This window comes from Eptatretus burgeri, chromosome 20 (assembly GCF_056783735.1).
Source record: "Eptatretus burgeri isolate ZD-2024b chromosome 20, Ebu_testis_v1, whole genome shotgun sequence".
Taxonomy (NCBI): Eukaryota; Metazoa; Chordata; class Myxini; order Myxiniformes; family Myxinidae; genus Eptatretus; species Eptatretus burgeri.
Genome location: NC_140980.1, coordinates 2,239,453 through 2,257,325, shown reverse-complemented (window position 1 = coordinate 2,257,325; position 17,873 = coordinate 2,239,453). Strand labels below are relative to the sequence as shown.

General features: G+C 41.2%; 1 protein-coding gene and 1 long non-coding RNA gene across 12 annotated transcripts in view; one reads left to right on the top strand and one right to left on the bottom strand.

Annotated features, from left to right (window-relative positions):
* Positions 1–17,873, top strand: part of LOC147008308 (F-box/LRR-repeat protein 4-like) — a 65,909-nt gene that overhangs the window by 30,208 nt on the left and 17,828 nt on the right. For 6 of the 11 annotated variants that reach the window (XM_085865227.1, XM_085865224.1, XM_085865226.1 and 3 more), the window contains 5 exons: positions 421–852; positions 5,345–5,711; positions 6,020–6,264; positions 12,286–12,499; positions 13,083–13,154. In XM_085865227.1, the coding sequence (XP_085721353.1) occupies positions 536–852; positions 5,345–5,711; positions 6,020–6,264; positions 12,286–12,499; positions 13,083–13,154 (1,215 nt within the window). In that variant the 5' untranslated portion in view covers positions 421–535. Of the gene's footprint in view, positions 1–420; positions 853–4,844; positions 5,712–6,019; positions 6,265–12,285; positions 12,500–13,082; positions 13,155–17,873 lie in introns of those variants that run through there. The other 5 variants (XM_085865233.1, XM_085865228.1, XM_085865234.1 and 2 more) reach the window with 4 other exon arrangements.
* The window catches only part of LOC147008307 (uncharacterized), a 50,019-nt gene continuing 40,883 nt past the window's right edge, over positions 8,738–17,873 (bottom strand). The window contains exon 3 of the long non-coding RNA XR_015053543.1: positions 8,738–11,868. This is a non-coding gene — a long non-coding RNA (uncharacterized LOC147008307). The remainder of the gene's footprint in view (positions 11,869–17,873) is intronic.

The window sequence follows — 17,873 nt, the reverse complement described above, 5'->3', positions numbered from 1 at the left end:
ATTGTTCCCAAATATCTTCAAAGGACAGTGGTGACTGTGGTTGCGGCATTCGTTGCAGTTGTGTGAGATGGTTGAAGCGTTGTCGTGGTTGTGGTGCGATGGTTTTCTGCTCAACGCCTTTTTTAAAGCTGCAAAAGTTTGATGTTGGAAATCAATATGGGTGGCACATGTAGATTTTCGGAGATCTGTCAGCATTTAACTAGTAAAATGGACCATGGTAAGGTGAGAGTAGCTTTTTGAGTGATACAATGGGGGCGGGGGGGGGGGAAGTGATGTCATAATCTAAGTTCCTGATAACAAGCGCAATAAATAAATGATCACTTGATCTACGCGTGCTGGATCGGGATTGTGGATTTTATTCAAACTGCTGTATGTAATACACTTGCATGTTGAGCCTGCTCTGCACGGCCTGTTCAACAGGACCAGGATAAAACAATGGCGTGGAGATGCACTCGGACTGCAGGAAGACCCTGAAGGTTTGTTCTGGCAGTCGTCTCATCTCGAGCTGTCTCAAAACGTGACACAAGTTCTGGACATGAGCTCCCGGTATGGAGGATACAATTCCATCAGCAACCTGACGGGTCCACCGAACATATTTTCCTTCTCCTGGGACTTCATGCACGTGGCCGTGCCGAGTACATGTGGGTCGTGGTGGGACCGCTTGTCCCGATGGACACCCAGACGTTGTCCCAAGAATCCCGAGTGGTTTAAAAGCCAGGATTTCATCGAGTTACATTTCTACGTGCCCGTCTTCCCTACCAGGGTCTCGGTGTTGGAGACGTACCACCCTAGATATGTGGTTCGGATTCTGGCCAAGTCATGGGATGAAGGTGAAGAGGCTGCTGTGTGCAGGTACCAATGACCCTTTTGGTTGAAATCCCTGACGGGTTTCAAAGTCTTTATGCTCGTGAGTCCAAAAGGGACGAAATGACCAATTATCGTTTGCTTTGTGAGTATGTTGAGCCTCTGACTGGTCTCACATGATGATAACGGGATTGCAATAACATCTTCGTTATATAAATGGACTAGTTACCTGGTTTTTATAACATTTGATCTTCAGGTGGTGGACAAAATATTTGAAACCCCTGCGTAAATGAGAGAATGTTGAAAGCAACAGCTTCCACACAGGTGTGGTCCATGATTGTGCCCAGCAACTGACATCCCATCATGCTTTGGGTCATGTTTAAAATGCTGCACAGTCCTGGTTGCCTATAATTATGGCTCGCATGGCTGCAAGAGGAAAAACCTCAGTGATTAGTTTTCCCCCCTTTTACCAGCTTGTTCGCCTTGTATTTATTCCATGTTCTTTATTTTCACCCGATCTCATCTGCTTGTTTATCTTACTTTTTCTCTGGTTAGTCTTGTGTTTTCGTTCATCTTTCCCTTCCTACTTTTCCCCGACCTTCCTCCTGTCTGGAAGGAGGCCTTGTCCACCGGGCAGGAAGTTCGGCTCATGCTTCCTTGCCACCACCTCACTCCCTCCCCCCCCTTTCCTAGTGTTGTTCCCACCCTCCCCAGGACTACGGCATGGCGAGCAAGTACCATAACTACTTCTGATTCAAGTTTGAGAAGGCGGGACACGTTCCTCTTGTTGGGCATGTTGGAGTACAAGGCTCGGGATGTTTTTTCTCTTTAATCTTTTTGGCCCATGGATTTGAGGTTCCCTTTCATTCAGCTGAAAGGCTTGCCGAGTTTTGGGTGAGGTGGACTACTGCTCGGACAGCAGGGTCTCTGGGTGAATGGGTAGTCAAAGCCCTCTCTGACTGTGGTCGTGACGGCCATCCTCCACAACGAGAGTTTATTTATTTCTTAATTTTTTTTTTAAATAAGGCTCTCTTGGCTGTGCCTGGATGGGTTTGAGGGGAGAGGAGTAGCAGCTGAAATGTGAATCCTATCCAGGTTCCTCCTGGTGACTTCATCTTTGCTTTTTCCTTGTTCGGGCTCCTTCTGACTCCCACAATGCAGAACTGGACCGACTTGGTCTTTCATTTGATCTGAATTTAATTTATTTTAATCCCATTCTCAATTCAATTCAATAATAAATAATAATACAAAAAACGTCACGTGTCAGGGACATGTGTCCAATCAAAGCGGGGTTGCATCAAAGCGTGACGTCTTGGTACCCGGTCATCACTGCCTGCAGTTTTAAAGTGGCAGTTCCAGTTATGTCTCTTATTAATTACATAACACCCCAGTACACAAACACCACGCAAAATTCACCAAACAACACCACACAAAACTACACAAACAACACAAAATACACCACACAAAACTACAGAAACACCACACAAAACTACACAAAATACACCACACAAAACTACACAAACACCACACAAAACGACACAAACAACACAAAATAAACCACACAAAACTACACAAACACCACGCAAAACTACACAAACAATACACAAAATACACCACACAAAACTACACAAACACCCCACATAACGACACAAACAATACACAAAATACACCACACAAAACTACACAAACACCACACAAAACTACACAAACAATACACAAAATACACCACACAAAACTACACAAACACCACACAAAACTTAACAAACAATACACAAAATACACCTCACAAAACTACACAAACACCACGCAAAACTACACAAACAATACACAAAATACACCACACAAAACTACACAAACACAAAACTACACAAACAATACAAAATACACTACACAAAACTACACAAACACCCCACAAAACTACACACACAATAAAAAATACACCACAAAAAATACACAAACACCCCAGAAAACTACACAAACAATACACAAAATACACCACACAAAACTACACAAACACCACACAAAACTACACAAAATACACTACACAAAACTACACAAACACCATACAAAACTACACAAACACCCCACAAAACTACACAAACAATACACAAAATACACCACACAAAACTACACAAACACCACACAAAACTACACAAACACCCCACATAACTACACAAACAATACACAAAATACGCTACACAAAACTACACAAACACCACACAAAACTACACAAACAATACACAAAATACGCCACACAAAACTACACAAACACCACGCAAAACTACACAAACAATACACAAAATACACCACACAAAACTACACAAACACCCCACATAACTACACAAACAATACATAAAATACACTACACAAAACTACACAAACACCCCACATAACTACACAAACAATACACAAAATACACTACACAAAACTACACAAACACCCCACATAACTACACAAACAATACACAAAATACACCACACAAAACTACACAAACACCCCACACAACTACACAAACAATACACAAAATACACCACACAAAACTACACAAACACCACACAAAACTACACAAACAATACACAAAATACACTACACAAAACTACACAAACACCCCACAAATCTACACACACAATACAAAATACACCACACAAAATACACAAACACCCCAGAAAACTACACAAACAATACACAAAATACACTCCACAAAACTACACAATCAATACACAAAATACATTCCACAAATCTACACAAACATCGCACAGAACTACACAAACACCCCACAAAACTACACAAACAATACACAAAATACATTCCACAAATCTACACAAACACCACACAGAACTACACAAACACCCCACAAAACTATACAAACAATACACAAAATACATTCCACAAATCTACACAAACACCACACAGAACTACACAAACACCCCACAAAACTACACAATCAATACACAAAATACATTCCACAAATCTACACAAACACCACACAGAACTACACAAACACCCCACAAAACTATACAAACAATACACAAAATACATTCCACAAATCTACACAAACACCACACAGAACTACACGAACACCCCACAAAACTACACAAACAATACACAAAATACATTCCACAAATCTACACAAACACCACACAGAACTACACAAACACCCCACAAAACTACTCAAACAATACACAAAATACATTCCACAAATCTACACAAACACCACACAGAACTACACAAACACCCCACAAAACTATACAAACAATACACAAAATACACTCCACAAAACTCCACACACACCACACAAAATACACCACAAGAATCCACACAAAACAAAACCTCTGTGACTTTGAAAGAGGGATAATTGTTTGGGTGAATTTGGCAGGAGCTTCAGCGACAAAGGTAGCGAAACTTGCTGATGTTTCACGAGTAACGGTGTCTCAGGTGATGTCAGTATAGAACTGACAAGGGGAAGACATCATCAGCAAAGGGCAACAGTGGGCGGAAATGCATACTCCAGGGTCGTGGTGTCCGTGCATTAATTTGAAGTTCTCGGCAAAGTAGGTGAGCAACTGCTGATCAATTGACTGTAACTTTGAACCTGGGGCATGAGCAGCCAGTTTCATCAAAAACAGTCCACCAAGACATCCACAGAGGACCATTGTCGAGTTGCAGCGCACAAACCGCTCATCCCACCTGGCAATGCACGTTTGCGAGTGCAGTGGTACAAAGAGCACAGGCAATGGACTACCGAGCGGTGGAGATATCTGATATGGTTCCATGAATCATCCTTCACAATCTTCTCCATAAGCAGATGATTTCTTCTTCTTTGATTCCTTCTTCCTTTGTGCACGTGTGGTGCGAACCTAAAGAATGCTACAGCCCTGAGTGCTTGGTCCATGTGTGATCCCCCAATGGTCTGATGAGCATGACACTCATGTTGTCCATATGTCATGGCCTTCTCAGTCTCCAGATATGAACCCGATCGAGTATTGATGTAATATTGAGGAATGACGTCTGAGACAGCGTTTTCCACCTCCATCAAATAGGTGTGAGTTGATTGACTCTCTCGTGGAAGAATGGTGCCGCATCCCTCCTGAAGAATTCCAGACCCTGGTGGACTCTATGCTGCTGCACATATAGGCCGTCCAAGCCGCTCGTGGTGGATCAACGCCCTGTTAAGTGATTTACATTGGTGTTTCCATGTTTTTTGTCCACTACCTGTATGTTTTTAAAAATGTCGCTTCTTTCCAACAACTACCGATTGTCAATCCCCAGATCCTCTGCTCCTCACCACCCCCAACCCCCACACCCCCCCCTTGCCCTCGTGAAATCCGTTTTCATTTTTCATGAATGAAAAAAGTTTAATTCATTTATTTGTTAATTTATTTAACAATATGAGTGATGTCCTTTTACACATCCGTTTGTATCAAATTGGAGATGTACGAAATGAGCCACACCCTAATACACAATGTCTACTTCATTGTAATACACAATGTCTACAAAAGGACACTCCTCAAAAGGTTTACTTTGGTGATGTACGATGCAGGTGGCGGACGTTGTGGTCCGGCCCTGCGGACCCCAATCTTCCACTGAACGCCCCTTTCAAGTTTTCCCCACCGATACAACCACCAGGTTTTGCGACGAACATCCTCCGTCTGGAGTTCAATTTCCCCCTGAGCTTTTACCGCATGGAACTGGGCGCTGTTGTTCTGTCCGGTATCCCGGTGAACCTCATGCAACTAAACAAGAGCAAGAGTGAAGAACTTGCTGAGTCAGAAAAACTTCGACAGAAACAAAACAGGATGGAAAGAAGGAGGAGACGAGATAGGGTTCAACAGATGGAGGAAGATGAAGAGGAAGAGAAGCTTTCCCCCTTCAGAAATAATGGATATTTTGACCTTTTACCTTTCGAGGTGAGGATGTGAACCCCCACTCGTCATCTTTTCTTCTTCTTTTCAAACTTGGTTTTCCAGATCACATCATCTCATTGTTTGATTTCAGAATGGTTTCAGACGTTGGCATCAACATTGAAATGGCTGTCCGAATCTGTTTGCGTTCGGAAGTCCTTGATGGCTTCACTAGTGGTTACCTAGGTTGTTTTAAGGGTTTACTGGTTTATCATTTGATGGACATCCTTGACTGGCTGGACAGTGACAGTTGGTCAGGTTGATGCACTGATAATGAAATCGATGTTTTTTTTGCTGCCTTACTTCCACGACAGATTATCGAACTCATTTTATCTCACCTGACACTCCCTGAGCTGTGCTGCCTCGCTCAATGCAGCCGTACACTGCGCGACTGCAGCTACATCCCTTCCATGTACAAACACCTGGACCTCAAGCCTTTCTGGCCATCTCTCTGCGAGGAGGACCTTCTGGCTTTGAAGCCTCGTCTCACCCATGCACGCTCGCTGAGTCTCTCATGGACTGGAAACGATGGAAGATTCAGTCCTATGGTCCTTAAAAAGTGAGTAATTGAATGCAAAGTTAGTAATCGATGGCCTGTATTTCGGTGAACCGTCTGAAACAACTTTGGCATTCTTCAGCTTGCATGATGTTGGGATATTTGGTCATTTTCTTGATTTCTGCATCGTTAGTCCAAAATCATTGCTCTTTACACGTCAATTAGCAATGCCTTCTTCTCTTGTTTTTTTTGTACCCAAATATCATATCTGGCCGCAACGCTTTGTTTTCGATGTTCACGTTCGATGGGATCATTAGGTCGTACGTGAGCGGTACTTCAATGTTTTCAGTGATTGCTTTTGGTTTATTTTTCCCACAAATTTCCTGCAACTGGAATATCATATTTTTTGCTAATGTGCCAGCGGATTACTTTACAAACTCTGTTGTGTCGTTGTGTGTACAGCTGTTCTGGCATGATTTTTTGTGTTCGGTCATGAGTGTCATATCTCATTCTCTTTGCTAACCCCACCTCCACCCCTCACCCCTTTCTTTTCTTTTTTCCTCCTCCCCCCTCCCCTTCTTTTTCACTCTCCCCTCCTCGCTCCCTCCTCCTTATAACATGCAGCACTCTCCTCCCACACCTCTGTCGCTCTCTCGTTGTCTCTGTCTGTTTGTGTGTGTGTGTGTGTGTGTGTGTGTGTGTGTGTGTGTGTGTGTGTGTGTGTGTGTGTGTATCTCACGCCTCCCTCCCACAGTGAATAGCAGCGTTAGGTGAGGTTGTCCTTTTTCGCTCTCCCCTCCTCCTTCCTCGCTCCCCTTTCTTCATCCTCTCTGCCTCCTCTCCCTCTCTCACCTTACACCTGCCTCCACTCTCCCTCCCTCTTTCATGCCCCCACCCCTTTTATTTTTTCCGTCACCGAAGCGACGAGTTGTATTTGCTCATCATCAATACATGGCAAAAAGTACACACTTGGCTCGAACCACGTGTTTCTTTTGATAACAACAAGTAGCATATAGCGAGCCATTAATACTGCATTATACTGCATGGTTATACTGCATTATACTGCATTATATTAAAGCGAGCCATTAATACTGCAACAAATATGGTCCCCTTAAATTGGACATGACCATTTGATATGCACGAGTTTGCTCATTTGTCCATTGGACCAAATTTTTATTAGTCTTCACAGCCTTGTGGCACGCCTGCCTGCTGTACTGCTGGAGCATTCGCTTGCCTTTCACCAAGCCCAGATGTGCTTCCCTTGGGCCATTGTGGGAATTATACGTTCGTTTTTATTGTTGACAAATTATACTTCCATTTGATGTGGATTTTTTTCACCCACCCCGTTGTGATCGTTGAAGGATTTTCCCTGGTTGATTGTGGAATCCTATTTAACTTCAGGCAGAGTTTAACGTTTGTCCGATTTGGTTATAAAATCCTGCATAAAACCACCAACACTGATAACCGATGTGCACACAAGTCCTTTCTTTGTTCAAACAATGTATTTTCTAATTATCCACCATGCACTTTTCTCCCTCGTACAATGAACTTAAAAATCCCCATTTGTTGCAATATTATTTGGTTCTATTTCATTTATTCTTACTTTTAGTTAACAGTTCGACCAACCCGATTCAATTCACTTCCACATGACATCAGAGAGTTTTAATCTAACTTGGTACTTGGTCAGTCCCAAGGAGTACAAGCCACTGAGATACTCTCCTTCCTCACGTGCTTGCACTGAAACAATTTCAGATTTCAAAGCATTTTATACTTTCATGGAAGAGTGGTGGGGGCTATTCAACCCAGACTGCAGACGTGTCCTTGAGACGAGAAGCCACTACGTACATTTCGAGGCAAAGATTCGTTTATCAGCTCAGGTCACACCGCTCCAGACCAAGACATTTATCAACATTTCGGGAAAAAGTCTCTTGGCCAGAAAGGACAGCCAATTCAACTTATAACATAAAACTTACATTTGTAAAACTCCATTTGTTACAATTTAGAATACATTAATATAAATTTTTTCCCCCAAACATTGTTATGATTATTGCTGGAAATGTTTATATAAATTAACATATTCTTTGTTGCAATATTATTGTTTTTCTTACCTCCACCACCGAAAGTGAAGGAGGTTGTATTGTTGTGGGCCGGGTATCGGCGACGAGCACGACCGCTAGATGGAGCAGTAGAGTCGGCTCCACCGAACACCCGGAATCTAGGTCGTTCCTTTCCGATAACTCCGAAGGTATGGGTCTGTTACAGGACCGTGAATCGTCAATAATTCAACCACGTGGGACAGGGTTATTTGCCAAACTTCAAAATACCTAGAGGCCCACGCGGCGAGCTACCGAGGAATTCACACCCTCGACGGAGCTCGAACGGGACGAGCGGTAACCGTGCTCGACCCGTGCGTAACCTGAGCGGATGGTTACCGAGCTCCTGTCGGTCCAAATGCACAACTACTGCAGCAACGGCCTTTTTAATCCCCCAACACGCGCCGTGCTAAACCAATGAAGAAAACACAGAGACGAGCTGAAACATTTAACAATAGGGATATTTATTTGCAAGAGGCTGGGAGGGAACAGACAAAGGGCAGAGTTAAACCGACTCAGCAATGCAAATAATGTACAGCAAAGAGCACTTAACAATTCCTACTTACAGGCGGGGCCCAAGGACACACACACGCACACACAAATACCCAAAAGAAAAGAGATGGACCTCGCCGGGTCTTTATTCGGTTCTCCATCCGAGGAGGATATAATAGTTCGGCTGGGAGTCAGGACGGCTGGCTACCTGGTCGCGAGCACGCGGCTGGTCGTCCACCCCTTCCCGGAGCTCCGGTCGCCAAAGGACGGACCAGGGCAGCCGAATCCAGCGGAGGCGAGAGGAGGCGATCTCCCGTGATGAGATGGTCGACCTCTTGTCGTTGTGCGCCAGACGAGACGCCCCGGATCTGCGCGATGCAGTCAAACGCAGACCAGACCGAAACGTGCTCGAGCAGACCGGGACGCAATTATTCCTTCTTTCTTTTCTTTCCTCGTCCTTCTCGGGTGCGGTCCGCTCATCCATGGCCTGCTCTAATTGGGCGGACCGCGTGCCGTGGCTCCACCTTCTTGCAAAGGACCGCCCCGGCTCTTATCTGCTCGTCGTCCATTGGCCGCAAAATGATGCATCCCCTTATTTGGCGCCAGGCCAGAACGAAACGCTTCGTGAGCTTGCGAAGAGCGCGGACAATGCTGCGAACAGAGTGTGGTTGTTGGCGTTGTTGATGTAAAAATCCTCGCTATAAAATAATCCATAGCGCACACATGTAATTCCCATAAGACAGAAGGGGATGGATTCTAACTGAACACATACTTATCGACATAACTAACCTTGGGACCTGAATGTTGAGTGCTCATGGCTTCCAGATTCGCAACAGTATTTTCACCCCTCTCTGTCTGTTTGTTTGTTTGTCTGTTTGCTTTGTTTGTCTGTGTGCAGGATATCTCAAAAAGTTGTGGATGGATCAGGATGAAATTTGGTGGGTAGGTTGGGTGTGTGACAAGGACGAACTGATTATTTGTTGGTGAAGATCCGGATCTGATTACTCTAATTTTTGAAGTGATTCTTTACCAGTGAGAGATGGGGCCAAAATGATATATAGCATGATATCTCATAAAGTTGTTGACGGATTCGGACGAAAATTGATGGACACTTTGGGTGTGACACAAGGAAGAATTGATTCAATTTTGGTGATGATCCGAATCCGGATCCGGATCCATTAAGTTTTTCACTGATTCCTCACCATTGAGAGACAGGGCTAAACTAATATATAGCATGATATCTCAAAAAGTTGTGGACGGATTCGGATGAAACTTGGTGGACACTTTGGGTGTGTGGAGACGAGAATTATTTTATTTTTAAGTGATTTTTCATCATTGTGAGAGGGGGCCAAAAACGATATTTCGTATGATATTTCAAAAATCTATCGAGCCCCATTTGTTCTTGTGGATCAGACATTACGTGGTGGAGGTATGTGCTCGACCGAATGCCCTTCCAGTTTGTTTTGGAATTAGAATGCCGTGCCATGTTGCAACCGATTAAGCTGCTCGATACACCTTGACTTAGCGTGCATTTAAAACATGGCAATTCGACCAGGTTCTTTGTAGCGAATTAGCCGAATCAACTCAAGTCTTGATAATATTGGTGCTTTACAGTCCACATTAGAACGCTCCAGTAGAACTGCACCAAAAACATGTCACACACACACACCTTATCCATTTATAGCAGTCTTAAATGGTCTACAGGATCAAAGAGCTCTTTTGGGTCCTCAAGGTCTTTCGGGTCCTTTGGGTATTTTGGGTTCTGTGGGTGTTTTGGGTCCTCAGGGTCTTTTGGGTCTTTTGGGTCCTCAGAGTCTTTTGGGCCCTCGGTGAAGAAACTGATCAACTTTGTTCAAGTCGATCCATATATTCAGTGACAGTGTGAATACTTTTGCCATGTTTGGCTATGGCTTGGAAATGAACAACCAAGCTTGAGCCAAGTCGCTTTCGCACTCAGCAAGCATTCCAACAAAATAGTGAAGGAACTTTTTTTTGCTTGGCAAGCGATTACCGATCTTCGTTTGGGAACTTAAACATCCACGCACCCGGAAACGCCCAGAATATCAAACAATGCCCGAATATGGACAAATTAACACTTTGTTTTCAGTAGTCGGCTGCTGATAAGTTGAATTCCTGAGTTTAAAGTTTCTAATTTGGCTCAGATTGAGAGATTGTAGAGGTTATGACATGTGCAGAAATGAAATAAAGCCACGAACTCTGGAGTTTCTGGGTGTTTATATGCATAACAATGTACCCAGTGATTTGGAGGAATGACGATCAGGCATTCAATGATATGAGTGAGGAAAGTGAAAAAAAACGTTGTCGTTAAGAAACCGTTGTGGCCTGTTACAAGTCAAGGCATTGTTGAGCAGGTCACAAAAAATGGTGAATTAACACCCCAGTGAGGGAGTGCAAGGTGACCAGGAAGATGATTTGATAAAGGATAAAACACCGGGAAACTCCAGCGTTCTTGGCTTTATTTTATTTCTGCATGTGTCATAACCTCCACCATCTCTCAATGTGAGCCAAATTACAAAATTTAAACTCAGGAATTCAATCAAATAAGGCTTTTAATTATCTTCCAAAGGGGTGTTTTAATGAACCCAAAAACCCGATTTACCAGTCATGCAATTCCTTGGAGTTTTCTTTGTTTGCATGCAAAGTTTCAGTGCACGAGGTTTCTTGGTGTTGGAGTTTGAGGAGACACACACAATGACTGACTGACACACATTGGCATTTACTATTATGGAAGAAGATAGATCGTGAAACACCCTGCAATCCGATCATCACATAATCAAATCATTCTCATTTGCTGGAATGCGAAAAAACATTTCACTGAAATATCTCCTTTCGTCAAATTATTTCCACGACATCGAGGGTGCAGCATGTCAACCAAAGATTTTCAATGAAGTCGTGTCTTCAATAGGGGTCTTTATCCCCCAGATAACTTGTGGGCAGCTTTCATCCTTGAAGAGGTGACAAAGCCCGGTATTGTTTTGTGGTGGAATTACTCGAACCTCCATTGGAATCACTCCAGTAACTCCAGTCCCAATGAGAGTTGAACCATTTATTCAGGTGAACACTGGAAGAAACAAATTCACAGAGCAACACCAAGATGAGCTGTTGTAAACTTCCTTCGCTCAGAGATCTGTTCACAATCCTCGCTTTTTATTGCATAATTATTTGCATAGAAAGGGGGAAAGAGGGGGCATGGGTCGGACAAAGAACAGTGCACGTTATCTTCACAAAACTACATATCACTCAATGTTCCTCAGTCTCTTAATTAGCAGAACACAATATTTCCTTTGTGTGCGAGAAATAGGGGTCTTTATCCCCCAGATAACTCGGGGAAGGGGGGCAGCTTTCATTTTTGCAGAAGCTGCAACACCCTGCATTGTTCCAAACGTGGGTCGATGGAAGTTGGTTTCGAAGTTTGTCTTGTCTCTCACGGCTTTGTTTGAAACACGATCCCAATGTCTTCCTGTGATACTTTTTTCAGTTTCCTGGGTGGGTGGTCTGAGCACCTACTGCATCTGGACCTGGCCAACTGCCATTGGATCACAAACGAGTCCTTGGAATCTGTAACCATGCTCTGCCCAAACCTTTGTGACCTGAACCTGTCATCATGTGAACAAATACTACCCGGAGAGTTCAGGCAGCTCTCGTCCTTGCATAGGCTACAACGCCTCGTCCTGTTCCGAACACGAATCGATGTAAGCTCTTTACGTCGTTTATGTTCGTTGTACTCTCTCGCAGCTTTGTCGTTAATAAAACCATTGAAAGTAAATCTTGATTTTTTTTTTAATGGCAATGTGAAATCTACATGCCTCTTCCTTTGCCCCCCATGCAAGTGGATTGAAAGTCCAACGCAGACGGAATGAGAAACGTGAAAGTAAAATTAAATACAAGGAACATATGAAGCTGGAATTTCGTACATTTCCCATTTACTTTCCTTCCATAGCCAATTTTACTCGGCAAGGTCGATGTGACCTTGATCGCACCTTTCTTTAATCTACATAGTCGACTGCCTGTTAGAGATTTTTGCATCTAAATGAGATTGCAAAGGAGATTGCCAGCTTAACGTCACCTCCATGATACATCACCCCCCCTGCTGGCACGGTGCCACAATGGTTTTTAGATCCTCAGACTGGTTCTTCGATCTTGAAACGACACGAAGCGCTGAATTCTGGAATAAGCTAAGGAATTGAGTCTTTCTCTTTCGTTGTGTTTCGTGGATGGGAAGGGGATTATTTTACCACTGTTAAAGGATAACATCGTACTCCCATCTTGTTTCAGACGGAGAGTCTCCTGTCAATCACTTCCAAGTGCATAGAGTTGAGGCATCTCAACCTCAGAGACTGTTCTGAGGTACGTGCACCTCTTTGTACCACCGCAGATGTGTTTGGGAGTTAAACCATAGTCCTGCACGATTGTGAAGACAAACTGATTTATTTCCAGCTTGGGATGAGTTCATCTGTTTTGTTGATATTTTGTTTCCTCGTCACATAAATATAAACACAGTCTATGTATTGTTATGATAAATCACGATGGGCTGCAGGCGTTGCTTATCCCTACATCTCATCCATGGTTGCAATTCATGCAGTAAAAGATGCCTTTTGAACCTTCATCACTGCAAAAAATATTAGAAATGAAAGCGAAGTCCATGGCTCGCCATCTAAAATCCCCCATGCTTCCCCACCCCCCGAAAGCAAAGTTGAAAGATTTCATAAAACTCCACCAGGAATAACCCAATATCAAATTTTGATTGAAATTTTTTCCCATTTTGACCTCTGTGACTCAAACTTCCCATGGAACAAATCCCCCAAAAATTGTTGCATATTTCATGCAACTTGGATGTACAAAGTTTCATTAAAAATATTAAAATTATATTTTTGGGTTGTTGACTCCGCCCCAGAGGGCGTGGCGAAAAATGATTGTGTTTTTGCACCTTCTTGCCATGTGGTGATCACAACTACCAAGTTTGTTGAATTTATGCCCATCCGTTTCGGAGAAGATAGCATGACGGGTAGACAGACAGAGAAGATTACAATACCCGCCTGTTTTTTCAAAAAGCTTCAGGATAATAAAGCTTCGATAATATCTAAGATAATCATCGCTCAGATAACAGCTGAGATAATAAATCTTAGATAATAGCTGAGATAATAATAGCTTAGAAAATAATCGCTTTGATAATAAAGCTCAGGCTTACATTGTAATAGCTTACTTAATAATAGCTCAGATAATATAGCTTAGATAATATCTTGGATCATAGTTTGGATAATAAAGTTTAGATAATAGCAAAGATAATAATAGCTTCGATAATAAAGCTTAGATAATAACTGAGATAATAATAGTTCAGATAATAATAGCTCAGATAATAACGCTTAGATAATAGCTTTGATAATAATAGCTTAGATAATAGCTGAGACAATAATAACTCAGATAATGGCTGACATAATCAAATCTCAGATAATAAAGCTTAGATAATTTGCTTGGATAATAATAGCTTCGGCAATGAAGCTTGGATAATAGCTTCGATAATAACAGCTGGGATCATTGCTTCGATAATAATAGCCTCGATAATAAATCTGAGATAATAGCTAAAATAATACTCGCTCAGATAATAAAGCTTAGATAACAGCTGAGATCATAATAGCTTCGATAATAGCTAAGATTAGAACAGCTTAGATAATCATAGCTTCGATAATAAAGCTGAGATAATACCTGAGATAATAATAGCTTTGATAATATAACTTACATAACAGTAGCTTAGATCATAGCTTCCATAATAATAGTTTAGATAATATCAATTTGTTAATAGCTTTGATAATAATAGCAAAGATAATAAAACTTAGATAATAGGTTATATAATAATAGCTTTGATAATAAAGCTTAGATAATAGCTTAGATAATAATAGCTTCGATAATAATAGCTTACATAATTATAGCTTCTAAAATAAAGCTCAGTTCATAGCTTCGATAACAATAGCTTCAATTATAAAGCTTGGATAATAGGTTCGATAATAATAGCTTAGATAATAGCTGAAATAATCCTCGCTCAGATAATAAAGCTTAGATAACAGCTGAGATCATAATAGCTTCGATAATAGCTAAGATTAGAACAGCTTAGATCATAATAGCTTCGATAATAAAGCTTAGATAATACCTGAGATAATAATAGCTTAGATAATATAGCTTAGAGAACAATAACTTAGATCATAGCTTCCATAATAATAGCTGGGATAATATAGCTTAGTTCATAGCTTCGATATCAATCGCTTAGATAATAAAGCTTGGATAATAGGTGAGATAATAGCTTAGATAATAGCTCAGATAATAATGGCTTCGATAATAATAGCTTCCATCATTGTAGCTTCGATAATAAAGCTCAGTTAATAGCTTAGATAATAGCTAAGATAATAAGAGGTTAGATTGTAGCTTAGATAATTAAGCTGAGATAATAGCTTCGATAATCGCTTAGATAATGGCCAAAATAATACTATCTCATGATCATAGCTCAAATAATAAAGCTTCGGAAATGGCTGAGATCATAATAGCTTAGATAACTGCAAAGACAAGAATAGCTTGGATGATAATAACTTCGAAAATAAAGCTTAGATAATAGCTTACAAAATAATAGCTGAGATAATAGCTTAGATAATAAAGCTCAGATAATAGCTGAAGTAATAATAGCTGAGATAATAATTGCTGAGATAATAGCAGAGATAATAGCTTTGATAATAAAGCTCAGATAATAGCTTTGATAATAATAGCTTTGATCATAGCTGAGATAATAATCGCTTTGATAATAAAGCTCAGATAATAGCTTACATTGTAATAGCTTACATAATAATAGTTCAGATAATGTAGCTTAGATAATATCTTAGATCATAGTTTTGATAATAAAGTTTGGATAATCGCTTCGATAATAATAGCTGAGATAATAGCTTCCATAATAATAGCTGAGATAATGAAGCTTAGTTAATAGCTTCAATAACAATAGCTCAGATAGCAGCTGATATAAAAATGGCTTCGATGGTAGCTGAGATAATAAAGCTTAGATAATCGCTGAGATAATAATAGTTCAGAGAGTAATAGCTCAGTTAATAAAGCTTAGATTATAGCTTTGATTATAATAGCTTAGATATTAGCTGAGATAATCATCGCTCAGATAATATAGCTTAGATAATTGCTTCGATAATAATAGCTTAGATAATAAAGCTTCGATAATATCTGAGATAATAGCTTTGATCATTGGCTCCTAACCTGGGGGCGTGAGTAATTTCCAGAGGGGGCGCGAGCCCAGAGAAAAAAGTTGGAATTTCTCTAATTATTTTGTGGAATTCTCATAACAAGTGTTTGCATAATATCGAAAAAAACAAAAGTATCGCCCATAATAATTTTCGTTTTCTATTCGCTACTTCGCCTTCCATTTTCTGGATTAAAATTAATTTTAAAATTTAACATTTATTTAGATGTAATATTAAAATGTATATTTTATTTAAATTTTAATGTTTAAAATTTTTTCACAGATTTGCAGTCCCCATTTCAAACTGAATAATTCGCAATGAGTGCAAAAAAGCAGAAATATCTTGATGAATATATTCGATTTGGATTTGTGTCCCTCCACAAGGGTGACACAGAGGTACCCCAGTGCGTAATATGCTCCAAGACTCTGAGCAATGATGGCATGCGGCCCACACGCTTGGAACGCCACTTGAAGACAATGCATCCTGCTTGAGATGCCAAACCCAAGGCATTCTTTGAAACAAAAAGGCAGTCCTTGAAGCAAGCGAAGATGAATAGTAGTAGAGCATATCGGCAACAGACTTCAAAAGTTGTTGAGACTTCCTATGAGATCGCCATGTTGATCGCAAAGAGCAAAAAGAGCCATAACATCAGAGAGACTCTCATCAAACCAACTATACTGCGTGCAGCAGAGCTCGTTCTGGGGAAGGATAGTGAAAATAAGCTTTCCCAAATCTCTATCAAATGACACCGTCAAGGAAAGGATCGATGAAATGTCTCAAGATCAAGTTTTCGACCAAGTAAGAGTTTCTCCTGTATTTGCCATCCAGTTGGACAAAACGACTGATGTTGCTCAGTGTTCTCAGTTACTGATGTATGCTCGTTTTGTGTCAAGCAATAGTGTAAAGGAGGAAATACTCTTCTGCCATCCCATGGAAAGTTATACAACAGCAACAGATATTTTTCAAGTGGTATCAAACTTCTTCCAGGAAAATCAATTTTCGTGGGACTCGCTGGTCGGGGTGTGTACTGATGGAGCTCCGGCCATGCTTGGTTTGCAATCTGGTTTTATAACAAGAGTGAAAGAAAAAAGTCCATCTGCTGTAGGTATGAACTGTATCCTTCATCGTGAAGCCTCAGCATCCAGAACTCTACCTGCTGAAATGAGGGATGTCATGAACCTGGCGATCAAGGTCGTCAACTTCATCAAAGCTGGAACCTCAAACAGTTGTCTCTTCAAACAGCTGTGTGTGGATATGGATTCTGAACATCAAGCCTTGCTTTTCCACACAAACGTCCGATGGCTTTCGAGGGGAAACATGCTTGGATGGCTTCATGAACTACGACAAGAATTGACAACATTTCTAGATTCGCAGCAGAAAGCAGATCTCCATGACAAGTTCCAGTCTGAAGGAGTTTTGCTTTCTCTAGTTTACCTTCTGGACATCTTTGAAGCGCTGAATGCCATCAACCTCAAACTCCAAGGGAAAAACATCAACATAATCATGCACCATGACGTCATTCGAGCCTTCATGGCCAAACTCGACCTCTGGAAATATCAAATTCAGGATGGAAATACAGCCAGTTTTGCTTACTTGGATTCTGCTCTAATTCACAGTTACCTTGATTCTGAGTTAAAGAAACAAATAATTTCTCATCTGACTGAATTGAAAGCTGAATTCATCAGATACTTTCTGGATATAGATGAAAAGCACGAAGCCTGGAAATTCATTCGGAACCCATTTCAATGTGAAGTAGCTGATATTTCAGCCGAATTGCAAGAGGAGTTTCTTGAGTTAAAGTTCAACTCCTCGCTGAAGAAGACTTCAAAAAAATGGA